General features: G+C 44.8%; 1 protein-coding gene across 2 annotated transcripts in view; it reads left to right on the top strand.

Annotated features, from left to right (window-relative positions):
- The window catches only part of LOC110088170 (transmembrane 9 superfamily member 2), a 40582-nt gene extending 22505 nt beyond the window's left edge, over positions 1–18077 (top strand). The window contains exons 13-17 of one of the 2 annotated variants that reach the window (XM_020810311.3): positions 3034–3193; positions 3956–4107; positions 5197–5308; positions 6665–6836; positions 17405–18077. In XM_020810311.3, coding sequence (XP_020665970.3) covers positions 3034–3193; positions 3956–4107; positions 5197–5308; positions 6665–6836; positions 17405–17472 — 664 coding nt within the window. In that variant the 3' untranslated portion in view covers positions 17473–18077. Of the gene's footprint in view, positions 1–3033; positions 3194–3955; positions 4108–5196; positions 5309–6664; positions 6837–8430; positions 9023–17404 lie in introns of those variants that run through there. The other variant, XM_072981493.2, reaches the window with a different exon arrangement.
- The last annotated feature ends 2831 nt before the right edge of the window (positions 18078–20908 follow it).

The following is a 20908-nucleotide window of genomic DNA, read 5'->3' as shown; positions in this document are numbered from 1 at the left end:
TATGCTATGCTAGTTCAGCAAATTTGCATAATGTCATAAACAGCCTGAAGCAATTACGTACCCTGTGGATTGATTTTGAGAATTTGTTGATGGGCAGGTTTCCCCCCTCCTCCTCTCGTTTAGTTAGCGTAAAGAGATTTTTGCTTAGCTTTCTTGATCAGAGCGTTAACAGAATAATTTTTGAAAAGCCCTGCCTTTGTAATGTGATGACTATTTACAAGATGTTCTGTTTGCAAGAAGTTAAATAGCATTTGTGAGCCCAGTGGCCTGCTGGCAACGAATCTTTGTGGCCAGGGGTGTGGGGTGTGGGTGGGGGAGAAGGCATCAGTTAGAGGGTTTAATGGAATTGGCAGCTTCCTTGCGTTTGGTCCGGTGTTGCCTATGACAGAGCTGCTTGGGAGAGGATTGTCAAATTGGCTGCGAGAATGAATGTGTAATGAGTCCCGGGTTGCTGAGCTTTTCATTGACCCTTCCTGAAGCCAACGGATGTGCAGCTGACGCCCCTTCTGTTCACAGGGCGGTGGTACTTCCAGCTGCCAGGTGATGCTCCATAGGTGCCCTGAAATGATGAAACTGCGGAAGACAGGGTTTATTCATCATCAGTCTGCTGGTGTGTGTATTGATGCCCCTTTGCAGAGGGGAGATGCATTCTTCCCCTTCTTGGATATTTATGTATGCACATTAATTACAAGTGTGTGTGTGTGTGTGTGTGTGTGTGTGTGTGTGTGTATGTATGTATGTGTGTTTTCTGTACTGTCTAGTTGGAATTGACCTATAGTGATCCTAATAGGGCTTTCCAGGTAAGTGAGATATTTAAGGAGAGGTTTCACCAGTTCCTTAAATATCTCACTTACCTTGAAGGAGAGGCTTTACCAGTTTCAGGGACGTGGTGGCGCTGCGGGTTAAACCGCAGAAGCCTCTGGGCTGCAAGGTCGGAAGACCAGCCGTCGTTAGATCGAATCCAGGCGATGGAGTGAGCTCCCATCGCTTGTCCAGCTCCTGCCAATCTAGCAGTTCGAAAGCATGTAAAAATGCGAGTCGATAAATAGGTACCACCTCGGTGGGAAGATCACAGCGTTCCATGTCTAGTTGTGCTGGCCACATGACCACGGAAACTGTCTACGGATAAACGCTGGCTCTACGGCTTGGAGATGGGGATGAGCACTGCACCCTGGAGTCGGACACAACTGGACTCAATGTCAAGGGGAACCTTTACCTTTACCAGTTCCAAACACACCCCATGAGTTTCTGTGTCCAAGCAGGGATTCGAACCCTGTTCTCTAAAGTCTTTGTCCGTCGCTCTATCCACTACACCACACTGGGAATTAGAAGTAAGACACTGGTATCCAAAACGGTGTCCGTCCAGGCTGGAGATGTTAACTTTCCATGAAGATAAAAATCATATGTGAGTGAAGAAAGCCGATTTTTCTCACTTTGGAAAAGCGAGCCACGGTGGTTTTAATGGTTAGAATGCTGGTGTGAGTTCCATAGATTTCTAACTGAGCCTTGAAACTCGCAGGCTGTTCTTGGGCCCATCACTCTCCATGTGTCCTACCTTGTAGGGCTGTTGGGAGGATATTTAATTAATGAATTAATGAATATACTGCCTTTCTCCCCATAGGGGACCTAAGGTGGCTCACAATAATAATAATTTAAAAAACTATGAAACAAGCAACAGTATTAAAAAACAAACCCTGTATAACTATTATGTTAAAATAAACTTAATATATATATATTAAGCTTAAAAGCCAAGATTATAAGCAATCTAAAAACATTTTAAAATCTCTTAAGTTAAAAACCAGCATGCCTGAGACAACTTGCTACCTAAAAGCCTACCTGAAAAGGGAGATGCTTTGCGTGATGATGGGAGGGCGCCAACCTGCCTTCTCGGGGCAAGGCATTTCAAATTTTGGGAGAAGCCACTGAGAAGGCTGTCTCTTGCATCCTTATCAAAGGAGTTTGGAAAGGTGGGACCAAGAAACAGGAATCCCCAAAAGCTGAGAAGGCTCGTATGGGGCGATGCAATAAATCACCTGGACCCCAGCTGTATAGGATGTATATACAGCTGTGCCTTTAGGTGAACTAGAAAGGCAACTAGCAACAACAATAAGAAAACAAAAGAAAGTTTAGAAAAAGTACACTTGGTGAATTTGCAGCGAACTTGCATTGATCTAATATTTGTGGACCACCTTTTGGTTTAAAGCCTCTCCCAAGGTAGCTTGTATGAAAAAAAAAAATCTTACGCACCTTTATCGAGAAGGAAGGCACACCTTTTTTTAGTGGTGCCCCCTCCCAGATAGGCTGACATGAGATAGCTGCACGAATAGTATAAATGCTTTAGTTTTGCACCAGGAAAAATTATAAATAGAACTGCAGCAAATAAATAGAAGGCTGTAACTGGTTGCTTTTTATCTTATCTAACCACCTGGATCTTAGCTCTTACTGTCCAAGAAGTAGGACAGAAATAAATGTTGAAAAGAGAAATCGCAGTCTGTGGAGTAAGCAAAAGCTTTCAGTCAAAAACTGCACCACAGTCGAAATAGTATAGTAAAGGCCAGGAACTTTAGGGTGACGTAAAGATTGGACTGTACAGGAAATATTCCACAGTGTTGCAGATTCCCTTGCATATAAAATCTTCGTATTGCCCATTATGAGTGAAGAAAACGGCATTGTATAAAGCACTGTGTTCTTTTTCGGATGGGAATGTATGATCATCGGAATGTTTTCCCCAGGGTTCCCTAAAATTGCCAGTATTTCTTTGGTAAAATGGAGTGGGGGGGAAACGTCTGTGCATGACAGGTTGGAGTGTCACACAGTTTTTGTGCTGCGTGGAAGTGTGAAGGATGGAGCAGGAATTGTGGCCACAGTTACTCTGTTGATCACACAGCCTGGTTGCCATTTTCACATTGCTGGACTTGAATGTTTTCTAGATCCTCGCAGGTTCCCACAGACTGAACGTCCACCATTAGAAGCTCCACGCGTACGGTAAACTCTGGTCTAAATGGGTTTTGTATTGTGTTCCTCTTCCTTCAGAATCGTCTTTGCGGATTTCTTCATTATGAACCTCATTCTGTGGGTGAAGGGATCGTCTGCCGCCATCCCCTTTGGCACCCTGCTTGCCATATTGGCCATGTGGTTTGGAATATCTGTGCCCTTAACTTTTATCGGTGCCTACTTTGGATTCAAAGAGAAGGTGGGTAAGAAAGATTGCACTTTAAACAAATAATTCTTATTTTGCTGCTTGAGAATGTTCCCCCTTTTTTTTAAACTTCAGAAGGCTATAGACAGGGGTCGAAAGAACAGAGAGTGGGAAAATGTCTTAGTGGTGTTTTATAAATGCCTCTGTGGGCCCTGGCGGTAGATCTCTTGCCGTATTGCACCACTACGAGTGGACAAGAGACAGGAATAAGAGGATTCAGGCTGTCGCATGGGGTGGGCTTCATATGGCCCACAAGGGCACTGTTGCACCCCCTCCCCCCGAAAGCTCCTCTAAAGCCCCTGAAGCTTATATACAGTAAATATTGCATTGTTTTTGCCAACTTGGCCCCTGAGTCCTTTTGAGGTCACCTGTCTTTGCTGTAGCATGTCAGTTCGGGTGGGCCAGGAAAGGATTTCTTGTGGAAATGGAGGAATGTGTCAGAAGGGAGGGCGGGTGGTGTCATTTCATCACGCCACTCTTTCCCTCTGTATCAGAAGCGGTTCTTCGGAGGCAACCGCTCCAGAGCCATCAGCAGCAATCCTTTGACCTTCTTAATGAGCTTTCAGCCTCAAAAGTAATTGATGAGGATAGGCTTGCAGAATCTATGGGACTGACACGAGTGATGACTTACAGAAAAGGCCCATCAATACCATAGTTGGGACGAGCTGCTAAATCTAGTCTACACCCCCCCCCCCCGCCTACGGCTCATTCATGTGTATGTGTCTAGTGAATTGTATCTCGCTCCTCTCTCTCTAGCCCATCGAGCACCCCGTGCGTACCAATCAGATTCCGCGTCAAATCCCAGAACAGTCGTTCTTCACAAAGCCCCTCCCTGGCATCATCATGGGTGGCATCTTACCCTTCGGATGCATTTTCATCCAGCTGTTTTTCATTCTCAATAGCATTTGGTAAGCATCGATCCCTCCTCTGTTTTAAGTCTGTCATTCTCAAGCTACTCGATGCGTTCTGGCCCGTGTTGTGGAATCACAAGTTTTGAATTTAATTTGATGGGAAGTAGAGAACCTGTGAGCCTCCGGACCGGTGGGTCTCAACCTTTCGTATCTTACCCTCAACCAGTCACTCTGCCAATTTTGTTTGTGTAACAATTATTCAGAGTGGCTGGCCATAATTCTTTCTTTACTAAAAAAGCTGTTTCTCTGACCTAGAATCCTGTAGCAGAGATGCTTATGAATTCAGACTGCTTCACCAAGGTATATGTTTTGGGAGTGGGGTAAAAAAACCCAGGACTTCAGAAATAGAATGAAGAAGTGAGATAATGCATTCACAAAGGTTGTGAAACGTTAAAATATGATTTTCAGAAGTAAATAGTTGACCAATGAGAAGTATAAACAAGGTCCGGGAAATACTGTGACATGTACAGTAAGTACTCTGTTGCTGCCACCTGGTGGGAATAAAAGGTAATGAAACCCTTTGCTACAGAAGCAAAAGAGAAAGACGGTGCCTGTCAATTAAATTATGTTTGCTAGGGATAGGATTTCTGGATTTCTTGGAATACAAAACCCATAACTCTCCAGTCTACAAGCAGACACCTAAACATGCCTGATCTGGGGGAAAAGCTGCAGCGGAAAAGCTTTTGAGGCTGGGCTAGGCCTAGCTCTGCCTGAACTTCCTCTTCCTGCCCCAGTGCTAGCTGGGAGCTTTCTTTCTGAACGGGAAGCAAGGTGGAGCTAGGCCTAGCTAAATTTTGAAGCCTTCCAGTTGGGGCTTGTCTCAACACATGTAGTTGTTCGTCAGGTAGAATTCCTTGAGTGGAGAATTACAGGATTTGTAGTCCAAGAAATCCGAAATCCCGTCCCTGGTGTTTATATTCTCTTGCCATCATAGCAAGGTGAGTGGTTTGTTTGGAGTAGAGATTACAAGCCATGTTTTTCAGTTTTCCAGGTGATCTTGATCTTCCTGGAGGAAAAAGCAGGATGTAAACATAACAGAGAAAACAAAATTTGGGCGTTGATCCGAGTGCTTGCTTTCCCTTCCAGGTCTCACCAGATGTACTACATGTTTGGCTTCCTGTTCTTAGTCTTCATCATCCTCCTAATCACGTGTTCCGAGGCCACGGTCTTGCTGTGCTATTTCCATCTCTGTGCCGAGGTAGGCAGACGGTGCCTTCCATTGCCGAGGGTGGTGTGTGGCTCGCTGGCACCGGGTACGGGCCGGCGCCTTCAGGGGGAGACTGAGCCCCACATCTGCAGCCTGTCAGTCCTTCCGCAGTGGGCTGTGTCGGAAGGGATTCTTAGAGCAGGGGCTGCCAGCTGTGTGGAGGCCCTTCCTCCTTGGAAATAAGTGGTGGGGGCCCCCCGTCCCTCTTTTTTTCATGCCATAAGCCTCTTGGCTGTGAGGAACTGTTTACGGGTGGCAGCGAGAGGAAAACACTCCTGCAGGGTGGCGGAAGGCCAAGGTGCCAAGCGGGGCAGAGGAAACCACACTTCCCCCCCCCCTTTTGCTTACGGTTGCCAATGTAACAGACCGCCGCCGTTTTCAATGCCAAATTGACCTGCTTAGTGGACCATTAAGATGGAATTGCCTCTTCTGTACCAGCTGGAATGTTTAAAAAAACATAGCTGGTCGCAGCTGCATTAGCCATTCTCATTTCTGAGTATTTTGCACTTTCAAAATAACTCTGGAAGGTGGCGATGCGGGGCCCAGTGAGACCGGCAGTTTTGCTGTTCGGATGCAGCACAATAGTGCTAGGTGTAGTTATGCTCTAATCTTGTAGGTAGTGTGTGTGTGTGTGTGTGTGTGTGTGTGTGTGTGTGTGAGAGAGAGAGAGAGAGAGAGAGAGAGAGAGAGCGTGCCGGTTTCTAGTCCTTACAGAAGTGACTTGAGGCTTGAAGGTGCTGAAACAGGCAGTGCTGGGTGGTGATGATCTCGGAAGCCAAGGGAGCCATTTGGTCAGGGCTTGGGGCAAGCTGCCCAGCTGTTCACGCTCTCCCATGATCAGGCAGCTATGGCAGGATAAATGATACAGGTCAACAGAAGTCTGTAACCCAAAGGCAGCAGGCTAGCTAGGCCTTCAGGGGGCAGAATTTGGAAGGGAAGGGCTCACATGGAAATTGCTTCCCCTCCCCCCCCCCCGGGCTTCAGCAGAGCACTTGGTTGGGACACCCCGCCCCCACCATCTTTTCTACATCTGCAGTGAACAGATGGAGGAATCTGTGCAGGCTGCATACAGCTGACTTACAGGGATCCGGTACATTGAAAGAAGAGATCGGAGACCTTCCCCACCATGCGTGCAGGAGTTAGTTGTTGCTTTCTGGAGAATATGTTGCTGTCACCAAGGAAGTAGAAACATGGGAATACAAATGTAGTAAAACAGCACTGCTGTGTAGGTGTACGCAACAAATGTAATAGATGTGCCCCTCTCAGTCCCGCTGTGCGTGAAGTTTGTGTTAGGGTGGTTCTTTCTGTCTGGTTGCGTTTCTCACCCTTTTTTTGGTTTGCTTCTAGGATTACCACTGGTGGTGGAGATCCTTCTTAACCAGCAGCTTCACGGCCGTCTATCTGTTCATCTATGCAGTCCATTATTTCTTCTCCAAACTCCAGATCACAGGGACGGCCAGCACCATTTTGTACTTTGGATACACAATGATCATGGTCTTGATTTTCTTTCTTTTCACTGGTGAGTTGATTTCTCAAGTGCTTGAGCAAGCCACGTTGGAGGAGACGTTTATAGATGAAAGTCTGAAGGTCCCCTTATACTGTGCCTGTTGGTTTGTTTATTTTAATTATTTTTACCCCACTTTTCTCCTTGAAAAGGACCCAGCACAGCTTACAACACTGAAAAAACAATATTTGAAGTTGGAAACGATCAGTAGAAAGTGGTGGTTAATGACATTAAAATACAACATTTAAAGCTAAGAACAATGAGTATAAAGCGGCATCTTACATCATTACAAGGCAGTATTAAAGCTAAGAATAAGTATTCAAATATTTTTTGAAAAGCTGCTCTAAGAAACGGAAAACACAAGTACTACTGAAAATCTAGTCAAAGCAGTAATGCATAACAATCCATCTAAAAATCACAGGCAGGCAGCTAGTTATTGTGGGAAGGCTTGCCTGAAGAGAAAGGTCTTCACCTGCTTGCAGGAGGACAGCAAAGTTTGGGCCAGGCTGGCCTCCAGTGGGAGGGAGTTCCACAGTCTGGGAGCAGCAAAAGAGAAGGCTCTCTCCTGTGCAGATCAGATGCATCTGGAAGGTGTGGGGAGACCAAGACAAAAGCCTTCTCTGATGGTCTTTATTTCCAGGCAGGCTCATTGGGGGGGGGGGGGGGATGCAGTATTTTAGATAGCTGAGACCCAGGCCATTTTGGGCCTTCAGAACTAACACTTTAAATTGGTCCCAGTAACCGATTGGCAGCCCGTTGGAGCTGCTGTAACAGGCGAGTTGCGTGATCCCTATAACCGCCTTGCTTCCTTTTTATTCTGGCAACATATGGGGTGAGACTAGGGTTAGACGGAGTGCAGCCAGCCTGTGGATCTCTTCTGCCCCCCCCCCCCAACTTGGTTTTGCAGAGATTCATCTGCTTTGGAGCCTGCCTGCTGCCCTTCAGTATCAAAACCAATTCTAGGAGGGGGGAAAGGGTGTGTTTTCATGGTCTCAGAGGCCTCCAGGTCATTTGTATATAGACCACCTTAAGAGAAGGTGCCAAGTCTCGAAATAAAAATCAGAAGTGCCGTCGATGTCCAAACGCTTCCCGTTTTGATGTTCCAAAAAAACCCATTTGCGAGGCCTGCTGCAGTTTGCCCAAACGTGGCCTGCAGGTCAGGGCAGAATCCCCCCCAAAGCCTTGGTGAGAGTAGGCTGGGATCCTGTTCAGAACACACAGGCAAACAGCATTTAATCTTGCTTTCTCGGGCTGTTTTGTGGCAGGGTGTTGTAGAGGGGCCTTGAGTCCCCTTTATTCAAACGGAGGAGTCATTCATTTTCCAGTGAGAGGGTGTAGAGTCGGAAGTGGTGTGCTTCTTGTACGCAGGAACCAGACTCCTGCATATTTGAAGGGGGGGTTCGGATAAGGCATTTGGGAAACCTATCAAGGTTATGATGTTTTTCTACCCCATACCAGTCTTTTCTGCGTATTTTATTTATTTATTTATTTATTTATTCATTCATTCATTCATTCATTCATTCATTCATTCATTCATTCATTCATTCATTCATTCATTCATTCATTCATTCATTCAATCATTCATTCGATTTTTACCCCGCCCCTCTAGACATCGTCTACTCGTAGGGCTCCTCTTCCTTATCACTGTGGCCTTGTACGAGAGAATTTCCTCTTACCTTCATTTGGACGAGAGCGAAAAACCAAGCGGGACTTCATCGTGTCAATTTAAAACTGATAAAAAGCGAATATGAGAATTCATGTTCTGAACAACTACAAAAATCCCCACAAAAAAACCAACAACAACAAGCAAGCCAACCTCATTTTAAGTCCTCAGCTCTCTCCGGGCAAGCACCATATGAACTCCTTATACTCTGGATAAAATGGAGTGGTGTTTTTTTTTTTTAAGTTTTAATTTTGAGAAAAAGCAGTAAGTTAATGCCTGTCTGGGTTTTAGTTTAGGTTAGCTGCCAATTTCGGTTTCCCTTGCGTGATGTAAATTGCTAGAATTAGAAATATCCTTTTTGTATAGGAAGTGATAATTGAAATTGTCACAGCAGCTGCTGAAAGGATTAAAATCTCCAGATATGTCGGCTCTTGTCTCCTTGATATGAAGGGCAGCGAGCCCTAAATGTACTGTGGTAAAGTTTACACTTGTGTGTTCTCACTTTAAAGTCCCCCACATCACAGTGTGGAGGCTCAGGGACTCTGTGCCTATTTTTTTTTTTTTTTTTTGGTCTTATTTCTCCTTTCTCATTCTATCCTTTCTTCCCCACAATGTCCGAACTGGTGGTAACTGGATACTGTCTCCAAACAAGCTGTGTTTTGCAAACCACAGTTTTGAATCGTGGGCCAGAGGTGACTCCAGGTTAAGTCTCACCTGGTTTGCCAAACCGACACGGTCAACAAACTAGCTGGAAAAAAAAATCAACAAAAGGGGGAAGCAATGAGTGGGCAACCCCCTACTGCTTCATGTAGTAAATTGCACTCCATTGAATCAATGGAGATTGGTTGAGTCAATTTTTGTGTAAGTTCCATTGGGTTTCAATGGGTCTGCTGCAACCGCAGAATAGGAAGTCATATCTAGAGTAGGTGCATGTGAATCAGTGGTGCTTCCGGTTCTGGAGGAATTGCTTCACCACGTCTCATTTGAGTTTTGATGGGTCTGGTTTATTCTACTGCTCTTTGTTAAGCTAAGCCACAGGATTTAGGCCCTAGTGTAGGAAGTGAAAATATATGAGTCAGAACCAGTCTGTTCTGCTGGCATTGCTGCCTCTCACCCCCCTCTCAGCTATCCTTTTTGCTTGAAACTGAGAATTGCTGACCTTTTAAGACCTTCACGGACCAGTTTTTTCTTTTCTTTTTGAGAACAAGACCTTTGCTTTAGGGAGAAGGGTAGATGCTTTTTGTCCCCCCCCCCAAAAAAAAACCCCAGGAAATTTGGCATGGCCTCAGTGGGTCCTTTGGAGGCCAAACTGCCCCCCAGAATGGCCTAGCTCTACGTGACATGATGGTGTGAAGCTTTTCCTCCTAACTTTGTTCTCTCTAGCTTGGTGCTGACTGGAGTAAGGCTTTCTCTATAGTGGAAAAAGGGGGAATCCGACCTTTGACGCTTTAGCAGGAGTTGCCGGTAATTAAACCTGGAACTGTCCAATAAGCCAGAACTGCCGCCCTTTTGTTAAGTCTGCTTTCCTCTCTTGCCCTCAGGGACCCCAAACTTCTCACCCCTCCATCTAGAGAAAAGGGAGGTAGATTGCGAAAGACAACGCTGATGAAGTCTAGTGTTTCTTAGTTGAATAGCCTTGCTGTAGGTGCAGCTGCCTGGCCTTATGTATCCTTTTCCGGCCCCAAACATTTTTCTTTGGTCTCCCGATGGGCCTTTCCCGGAGCTCCCTACAACATCGCGCTGGCGTATCATGTTGTTTCTTGCAATTATTATTTCTTCTTTTTTAAAAAAAAACCCAGAAAAAAAATCATCCCCAATAGAGCTAGCAATTTTCCGTACGATTTTCACGGTAATCATATGGGCAGAAAATGAGTATATTTTGAGCAGGGATGGCTTTATGATGACTTGCCCTCCTCGCGGCTCCTGGACGTAGGAAAAAAAAAACCCCACTGCATTTAGGTGAAGCTCACAGCTGCCCTGCGTCCTCTCTTTTGTGATCATCATTTTCACTTCTGAGTTAATGCCATTTTCAAAATTGAGTTTTGATCTTCTGGGGAAATTGTGTTTACAATTCCGGATTCTGGAGGCAACCACCACTGTGTGCTGATTGAAAGCAGTATGATACAGGGAGTCGTTCAGTGCAGCATATACACTGCCGGAGCACAGAATGCGGTCTGTTTTGCTTTCTTACGATTGCTTCGTGCTTTGAATTTTATTTTATTTTTTCATTCAATCAGTGGATGTGTGAAATGCCAGGCAGAAGGTGAGCAGACTCCTTTCAAGTACTTGGGAGTGCTCCGATGTTTTTCTGAATGCAAAATAAAGCTGGCTAAACAAACAGCAGCAGGGCATGGACAGAGTTCCTGCTCCTGTCCTCTGAAGAGGCCCATGGCCACAGAGACTGGCGAAACGTCAGGAAGAACAACCTTCAGAACACGGCCAAAGAGCCTGAAAAACCCACAACAACCATCAAAGCTGGTTAAACTTTATGTTAACCTGCTTTCTCTGTTGACTCACAGTACTTTGAGCAAAAATAACTAGCGATTCATTGTTTTAGAATTTTTAGAAAAAGGAAAAGACATTTCCAAGGAAGAGCAGTCTAAATGAAACAGAAGGGGTCGGCCCAGTTTTCTCGAAATACTTGAACTCAAGGGGGGTGTTGTTGTCCACTGATTAATGAAAGAAGGCTGCAAATTACAGCAGTACCAAGGGGAAAACTTTTTCCCTTATGCTCTGCTTGTGGATTTGCTAGAGGCATCTGGGTGATCTAGTCCCGAGTGGTCTGATTCCCCCAGGCTTTTGTAACAAAAAAGACTTTTAGATGTGACGCATGCCCTCTGAGAAGCACGTGGCCAAGGAAGAAATGATTCCCAGGATTTTGGATTTCATAGGAATTTGCCTCTAGCACTCAGGTAGAAGCTCAGCGCTGTCTGAGCAGCTCCCTCTTGCTGGACTCAACGTTTGCAGAATCCATGAATGCTTCTCCCCTAAAATTAAATATGAAATAACTCACTGACACACACAATCATGGAAAGCAAAGCTCAGATTGAAGGGAGATAGGGGACTGCTGACCATGGATCTTGGCTGTATAGATGGTGCCGATGGGCATGTTATTGATATTTGTACAGCCTGACAGGTTTGCATGGTTATGTATTGTCAAGTCTATTTTTTCTTCTTCCTGCAGGTGTGCTGGGCCTATAGTGGTGGCTTATAAAACACTATGCCCAGGGACACACCAACATGAGCATGTCGTCTCGGTTAAAAAGGACATTCTACGTGACAGGCTGTTTCAGACATGCGTTAGAGTGATGGTTATAATGCCATAAGTGGTGGTTGGGTGAGCGGGATGTAATCCGGACGAGATTACCGGGGAGAGAGAATCTCTTACCAGATGTGTATCTGTCTTTCAAGGCTGGCTTTAATTAGAGATGGGCTTTGTTTAAATATCTGGTTTGGAAATGGCTGTTTTTCTCCATTCGAACCTGTCGAAGTAACTCAAAAACCGGTTGTTTGAGGTGTTCAGACATGCTGTCCTCTTTTGGTTGTATCCTGTTGTGGGGGGGGGGGAGGATTTTAGCAAGTTAAAGAAAGGAAACAAGGAGCATTACCAAGTTGGTATCCAATCTCCTGGTTTTCTACTTTTCTCCTTTCGACAGGAAAACACAAATTTGCCCTACTTGGGGAGCCCAACAATTCATCCTTTCCACTGTCTTACATCCGTTAAACGCTTCCGTGAGCCCGTGCTTATATAGCGTTTCCGCTGAAGCCAGATCCCAATTTTGGTGTGATTTTGAGATGGTTTTCCATTGACCTCCAAAGCTGTCATGTTCTGCCTTTGAAGGACTTGATTCCAACTTAAGAGGAGAGGAAAAACATCAGCAACTTTATAGGTCTCTTCCTCTGACTTATCTCTCCCTTGCCAAGCTCTGCCTTCTTTATCAAGAAGATCTACGGCAATGTGTAACCTTTAGGACAAAACCCCTTATTGCCTATTATCCGATGGGATTTGAGCAGCGGTTAGAAGACCGTTTCATTTTTCATTTGTTCGGCCATAAACTGCAATGGTTTGTTGTCCAGGAAAGCCTCTTGTTCCCTCCAGCGTTAGTTTTAAGTTGGATATTAAACAGAGGTTGCAAATAAATGTCTGATGGGGAAGACAGCCATTTATTGTGAGTTGGGTATGCGTAAAATGCATGCATAGATAGTTGGTTCCTGATGTTTCCAGTTATTTCTTCTGCTTGTGCTAACTCATCACAGGTTTCGACGTTGGCAATGTCTGCCGAATTTGGGGAGTTGCACAGCTTTCTTGAGTTCCCTTTTCAATTGCTGTGGTTTTCACTCGATCCCTGGCATGTGGTTTGGTAGAAGGAATTTTTGCTTTATAGCCCTTCTGAAACAGTGGAATTCTGATCATAACGCGCGACTCAGTGGAACTTCAAAGGGCATCCCTTGGATGCGAGAGCAAAGCGTCTGTGAATACGTGAAGGTGTTATTGTTTTCTCTGTAAAGAACCACTTGCCTAGGGAGTCTGCAAGTGGAAGGGTCTCGGTCGGGGAATACTTGAGTTTTTGCAGGTCAGGTGTAACCTGGTTAGATTTGGAGACCCAGTTTAATGGATCACGGAGTTCTGTGGGGCCATATGAAGTGCTGAAGATGTTTCGCACCCAACTCACCTACCCATTTTTGGTGATCTGTGTGGCCCCCCCCCCAGAGGTTCCCCGGGGATGTCAGATCTGCAGGCTGCTGTGGTTGCAAACGTCTCACAGGTAGGGAGTTATAAGGGGACGGCTCTGAGTTTTTCATTTATTTCTTGAAAATCTCAGAGGATACGAGTAAATGTTTGTAACAAGGACCTCTTAACGTTGTATGGGGTCTAGGTCTTGCTTGGGTGAGGATCCTGTCTTCTAAGCCTTCAACCTTCTCCTGTTCCCTCTGAGTGGTGCATCATCTCCACAGCAGTTGAAGGAGGGAGATGTTCCCCATCAACAGAGCGCTCTTGGGAGCTGCCACGTTTGCAGCTGAAAATGTTTGGGGTGGCTTGGCCTTGAAACGGACATGAAGAATTATTACCGTTGCTGAAAATCTCCTTTTGGTGGAGGTAAAAAAATATATGCAAGAACTGGTTTGCTGTCATAAATCAGCCATGCTTCCTGCCTGTATGGAGGTTCCTTGAGGTGTGGCTGGCAGGAGGCAGTCCGGATGGGTCCCCAATTTCAGAATTTATTGTTTTCTAGATTCTGTTGTTGCAGGACTGCTCCTTCATATACAGTGGTACCTCGCATAGCGATGATAATCTGTGCAGCAAAAATCGCTGCAAAGCGATTTCGTCGCTATGCGATATTAAAAAGCCCATAGGAATGCATTGAAACCCCTTCAATGCGTTCCTTTGGGCTTCAGACTCACCTTTAAGCGGCCATTTTCGCTGCCCGGTAAGCGAGGAATCCGTCCCAGAAAACAGTGGCGGCCATTTTTTTTACCGGTGGCCATTTTGGAACCGCCGATTAGCTGTTAAAACAAATCATCACTTTGCGATGATCGGTAAGCAAAACAGGGTACCGATCATCGGAAAGCAATTTTTCCCCATAGGGAACATCGCAAAGCAATCGCAAAAAGTTAATCGCTGTGCGATTTCATTGTTAAACGGGGTGCCCGTTAAGCGAGGCACCACTGTAGTTTGTTTTTGTAGCTTATTCAGATGTTTTATTTATTCTTTTAAAATCAACTTCCCTTTTGATACACAGAGGCAACAGTGTTAACAGACAGCCTCTGTTTTACTTATGAACCCCTAAAACGGCTTTTCCATTTTCCTCTATATTTTGTTTTTTTTTTTGTAAATGTTTATCGCTTTTTATCCTAAGTGGTCTGTTTCTATGTTTTGTTTCCTGTCCTTGCTGCTTAATATTCAATAACTTAACTGTTTTCTGAGCGCTTTCGGAGTTCACAGCTTACAGCTTTGAGAATCTGGTCGGGTCCTTCCGTGCCCTGGACTTTGGAGATCATATTGAGCTTAAGATATTCAGAGGATGGGAGATCTTTGAATGACATCTGTGTTAGGAGCTTGGAGGTAGATGGATTGATGATGTGTTTTGAGCCACACACTTCTGCGCTTGGCAGACCTTTTGATCCTGCCGTTCCTCTTCGCAAGAAAAATGTCTCTGCCTTCCTGCATTTTCCTTACCGAGAACACTTATCTGATGGAACACGTCTTTTGTGTTTAAAAAGAAAATGCATTGTGTTTGTCGGCTTGCTTGATGAATTTTTGAAGGGTTAAAATGCGGCCGCTGACGGAAATAGCTGTGGCACCAGGTTGCCTGGTAGCCGGAAGGTTTGGCAGCCCGGCTTAAAGCATCTGAAATATTTGCTCAGCTTGGCCATGCCTCCCCCTAAATTTAGTGTCTGGTATCTAAGCCTTGGAAACCCCTTTTCAACTTGAGAAAGAGGGAGGGAGGGATGTAGATATTCATTGTGAAGATAAGTAGGGGAATACTTGAAAGATTAGAAACGAGGATTCCGAATGTGGGGCTCGGGGAGGCCGTGGGGGCGTCAGCCGTTCCAGAGAGGAGTGCTGCACGCAGTGGGGTGGAGTGAGAATCAGCCGTAAACTGGAAAGACTTTGAGATGTCAAGCCCATAAAGGAATTAAATTCCTTTTGTGGCTGGCGTATGATCTCCTATCAAGCGCAGTAAATCTGCCGTCCCCCCACTGTTTGAGAGGATGATAGCTGCAAACCCAGAGGAAGAGGGTAATCTGCAGAACATAATAGCGGGCTGTGGGAAAAAAAGCCTTAACTAGAAAAAAAAAATAAAAAGAGAGAAGCAGCCAATATGAGAGATTGGGGGAGTAAGCCAGGTGTATGACTGTGGTGGTGACGGGGAAGAGGATGATGGCTCCTCATCTTTTCTTCCTCCCTCCCCTTGCGAAGAGGTCTTGTTTCAGTAGCAGCAGCTACTATAACCCAGTCTAACCCTATAGCATTGCCTTGATGGAAACAGTGGCGCCTTTGTGGTCTTATTTCACCGCTTGGAGAGAGTAGAGAATAACAGTATATTGGTGGTTCGTTAATATCCAACCTTGTGAGTCTGCTGGAGCAAAAATAATTTTTAAAAGCTTCTTGTGGCTCCTAAAAGCTAATGCGTTTTATCTTGCATATACTCTTGTGGACTGCAACACAGCTCTTCAGAAGCAAGGACTGTACTTCAAAATGCCAGATGCAAGGGAGGGGATCTCTAGTGGTCTCGTGTGCTCCCAAAAACATCTAGTGGGGCCGCGGTGAGATACAGGAAGCTGGACTTGGTGGGCTCTTGGCTTGATCCAGCCGTAAGCTCTTCTTTGGATCTTATGTTCTTAAGTCAGCCCCAGCCCACAAAAGCATGCGCTCGATAAAAGGGGTTTGTCTTTAGGATGCCACAAGAGACTTGCTTATGATCACGACTCTTGTGGGGGAAGCTTTGGTGTCTTTGCAACAGGGGACAATGGACTGATGTATTTACAGAGCAGCCAAAACCTCTGATTTCTCTCCCCCCCCCCAATTCTGACAAGTGACACTGTCTGTTGCAATTTTGGCAGCTGGTAATTTTATTTTTTTTCGCCTTGCGCTGGTGATCTCTCACTCCGACCTCCAGTTGCTGCGGCTGGTCCTCCATCCCACGGCTGGTGGCCGAAGGCATTGCTTATTGAGGAGAGAAGATTTTCGAGCACCGTTGGTCTCTTAAGTGGCTTCGAGGCAGCCCTTCGTTACGTGTTCTCAAGATACGCGAGCCTTAATGACCAACTTCAGTTTTTAGTTTAACATCAGGCCTTTCCTCCTGGTGGCTGCTTTGATTCGTGAAAGCTGGAAAACTTTGGAGTGACCTCAGCTTTCCATTTGGCAAGTGTAAATGAAACACAGTGAAGGGTGGAGTGAAACTGTCTGCAAAATTAAAAGAAAAACTGGACAAGTCTGAGTTGCACAAGACTGCAGAATAATGAACTGTCAGAAGGGCTTCTCTGCTGTGGTTAATCTTCTCAGTGCAGAATTCCCAATAAGTTTCCATTTGGATTCCCCAGAACTAGTTTTGAAAATCGCTGTGAAAGAAAGAACCACAGAACCCACACTCCCCAGTGTTCTCTAGGTCCAGAAACTCCCTCCCTCCATGGTCTTCGTAGTAACCACTCAGCCCTGCAGCTTTCTTTTCGCCGTTCAGACACATGGAAGTGTCGGCACAGGAGGGTGAACTCCATGCATGTCGTGCGGAATAGTTTTTGGGAAGGGAGGGAGGGCACTGAGCCTGGCGGCCTCACAGGACCCTGCCATGGCCTGAAAAGAGCTGCACGGACAGTATCAATTAGCTGTGTGCGCTCCAGGCCTTTGGAAATTAACAGCCTTCTAATCAGTGGGTTTTTAGCCTCCTCCTTCCTTTTCTTCCTCCAGGCAAAGTATCATTAGCCTTTCAATTAAGAGGTCTTAAGATGCTTTAATTTTAATTTTATTTCAACGTATAATGAGTTTTATTTGTATTTTAATATCTCTAACTTAACTGTGTTTTAATGCCGTTGTAAAAGCTGTATCGTAAGCTGTGGCAGGTAACCATCCTGGAAAGAAAGATGGCGTGTCCATAAGCCAAAGAAACAGATAAATAGTTTGTCATTCACAGAGGCTGACATCATGTTGGTTAGTGTAGTAAGTTGCAACTAGAGGAAGTGCACTGAATCAGGGAGGGGTAAGGTGATTCAGTCCCTCCATAAGTTCCATTGATCCAGTGGGCCTTCTCTAGTTACGACCTAACAGGCTGAACAACAAGATTTCAGCCCATGGTAACTACAGATGCCACAGCCAGACGGCTTCTGAAAGATGCTTGATATATTCTAGAAGCACAGTGAACTATGTACACTTTTTAACTTCTTAAAAAATTTCTCCCATCTTTTTGTCTTGCTTGTTTAGGGACGATTGGATTCTTCGCCTGCTTCTGGTTTGTTAGTAAGATTTACAGTGTCGTGAAAGTGGACTGAAGGGTTTCCGTGTGGATCGTGACTGTCTCTATTCACTTGCTGGATTACAGATATCTATATATCAGATATATAGATATATAGATACATATATCTATAAACCATGTACTGAGGATAAACATAACATCTAAAAATAGAAACATGCTGTCTTAGCACCAAAAAGAAAACTTTAAATGGAACAAGACCTAAGGAATACGGACAATTCTGATGAACTTGACTTGAAGTGCTCTTTGCAAATGCCACCCTGAAAGTTATGGTTATTCAGAGTTGAAAGAGTGAGACCAGTTTAACGACTCAAACCCGTGCGTTACAACCACCCCAGTCGCTGAAATTTCTCCAGGGAAAAAAAAACTTTTTTGCACACCTATGTGATTCTGCCACCCTCTAGGACGCTCCAGAAAACTCTTAGTTATAAAAAAAAGTGACATTTTAATTTAAAAGGAAAAAAAAGAGTATGATTGTACATAATATTTTGCATCATCTTTGCAGGTAGCTGGTCACCTTATACGAACATGCAAGCATTCATTGTTGAGCCCAGATTGCTGGAGAAGGGGAGTAACATCCCATCAGTTTCTCTGTTTTAAATAAAACTATATAATTCCAGCAGACTGATGCGTGGCTGTGTCGTCAGCTGTTGTCCAGTGATTTATAATGTCCATTTCTCACTTCAACAACACTGGGGTTAGGGGTGCTGGAACCCCCTGTGGTTCAAAATCCATGTATAACTCTTACAACACTAAAACCACAACTACAAAGCACAAACAGTGAATTAAAACACGTTCTCTGTCTTATGACCCCCGTTGTAGCTACTGCACTCCGTGGCATCTCCTTTTAGGGGGATTGGAGTGTATATTGAATGTTTCCAGTCAATGGGCCATTGTTTTCCATATTTGTTGGCATATTCTTGTTAGGATTTTGACAGATTCAGTCTCTGTGGCTTGAACTAGTTCTATCGGTATCTCATCTACCTTGGTGATTTAGTCCTTCCCAGTGCTTGTAGAGCAACTTTCACTTCATTGAATTCCTTTTCAAAGGAGTTTGTCATCCTTTAATCTTTTCTATATAGGTCTTCAGTATACTATCTCCACCTTCTCTTTATTTTCTCCTGGACAGATAAGATAGTATACTTCCCTTTTGTTCTTTCAGCATTCCTGATCTGAATTCCATTCCATCCAGTGTTTTTTCTCTGGTTGTGACTTGCTATGCTAAGTTACAGGGACAGGCAGATACGATGGACCAAATGAGAGATTCTGGTCTGTACAGTCTATCCGTCGTTTACTGGGATTTTAGATTGAGTTTTTCCCAGCTGAACAAGGAGAAGCTGAAGATTCAAGCCTTCCTCTTGCCAGGCTTGTACATCTGAAGAAATCTGTCCTCCTCTTTTGACACCATCCAGGTTTTAAGTTGACGTACACCTCTGCAGGAGCTGGTGTAATTTATTGTGTGTTTGCAACTGGAGGAAAAACACTGAGACGTCTTACTCGCAGCACTGAAAAGCCAAGATTTATAGCAATGGCATTGCTAAGGGGGCCCCAGGGTGGTTCTTGTTTGCTATAAAAATTCAGATTAATCAGTTGGGCACACTGGCCATATTTTTGTGTTCTGTTTTTACTTCCCCCTCCTGGGCTGTTTGTCGACTGGCATCACAATATACTGACAGGCCGTGGAGCCATTGTCAAAATGCCTTAAACTATATGGCCCAGAGATTGTATTATATATTCTTTTAACATCAAGGGAATACTCTCTCTCTCTCTCTCGGCTCAACAAATGGGCAAATAAATGTAGAAAATTGAAGCAACCATCGCAATTGTAAGTTGTGCTGGAAAGAAAGGAGGGAGCGCACACCTTACAGTCAAATTGTTCAAAATCACAGTCCAGGAGCCAAACGGATAGTTTGTCGGTAATTTTGTTTTACAGAAATCTTAGTGTCACTGTCACCCGAGGGCACCCATCACAAAATGGATAAACACACCGCCACTTTGCCTTTGATGCCAATTGCAGGGGTGGGGAATAGAGAACATTTACCTTTTTGGAGAAGACAAGGGGAAAAAAATAGAGGAGTGAATCCAGAGGTTGAAGTAGTGAGCAATTTATTCTAGCATGTTGAAGGAATAAGTTTTTTCCCCCCCACCTGGCTGTTCATGTGCAATAGCTGCGCGAGTGCGCTGTACGGTTCTCAGAGCCAGCACCATCGTTAGGCATACTGAGGCAGTTGCCACAGACAGCAGATTTTATGTGTCACAACCAACTTTAGCAAAATATCTGATGGGCAAAAGGAAGCTGCTTGGAGAGCTGCCCTTAAAAATGGCAACTTCTTTGCTCTTTCAGTCACGGTAATTTAACTAAGTTACAGTCTGAAAAGCAACTTAACAAGTAATCACAGAACTACTTTTTGATGTAATGAGCTCTGACCAAAACTGTTTATGCCATTATTTTCTTAACAGTCCGCAATGGCAAAGGAAGTCCTGTTTGATTTCTTCTCTTACAGGCGTAGTATCAAAACTGACCACTAGAGGGAAGCCAAGAGCGGTTTTACTCCCAAAATAATTCTGGCGCATCTTAACAACCGCACAGGCGGATTACTTTTGCCAATAGAGAAAGGGTAGCGAGTTTTCTTAAAAACAATGTGTCCATTATGAATTACAGCATTGGTATTAACACATGCATATTCAGCCTCCCCCCTCATTAAAGCCTGCATCCTTGGGCGGGAGGAAAGGGGGGGAGGGTCTGTCCTCTTGTTCTCTTCCTTTGGATTAGCAACTGCCAAACTTCAGAAGGAGGAACTCCATTTGGAGAACAAAGGGAGCACTTCCCTCATTAGCACCATGGCCTGACTTTTCTTTCTAAGACTCTGTGGACCCCTGGCCTTTCAGATTGGCCTCCCCTCTCCTGGCACTTTTCCGTTTGCCTTTGCTCTCTGCGGTAATGACTTGCCTCATGGCAGTGGGGGAAAGTTGTGAATTAGGGTATGAGAGGTTTTTTTTTGGGGGGGGCAACTGAATCACCGCGAGTTCGGAAAAGCAGAGACTGAGGCTCGTCAGCTGTTCAGGGAATTATGGGAAAGACATCAGGTGATTTATAATCTGTTTCCTATAAAGAGGAGCAGCTACCCAGCTTGGTATAGTAATTAGTGTTGGACTATATCTTGCTCACTGGAAGGACAAGTCATGATTTTTTGGGAACTGTAGTCCATGAGAAAGAAGGCCAGCCGCCGAAGAATTGACCCTTTTGAATTGTGGTGCTGGAGGAGACTCTTGAGAGTCCCCTGGACTGCAAAGAGAACAAACCGATCCATTTTGAAGGAAATCAACCCTGAGTGCTCACTGGAAGGACAGATCCTGAAGCTGAGGCTCCAATACTTTGGCCGTCTCATGAGAAGAGACGACTCCCTGGAAAAGACCCTGATGTTGGGAAAGTGTGAAGGCAAGAGGAGGAGAAG

The sequence above is a fragment of the Pogona vitticeps genome, chromosome 11 (genome assembly GCF_051106095.1).
Source record: "Pogona vitticeps strain Pit_001003342236 chromosome 11, PviZW2.1, whole genome shotgun sequence".
In the NCBI taxonomy this organism is placed as follows: Eukaryota; Metazoa; Chordata; class Lepidosauria; order Squamata; family Agamidae; genus Pogona; species Pogona vitticeps.
The sequence above is the reverse complement of the archived record's forward strand: the minus strand, read 5'-3'. Positions and strand labels throughout refer to the sequence as shown.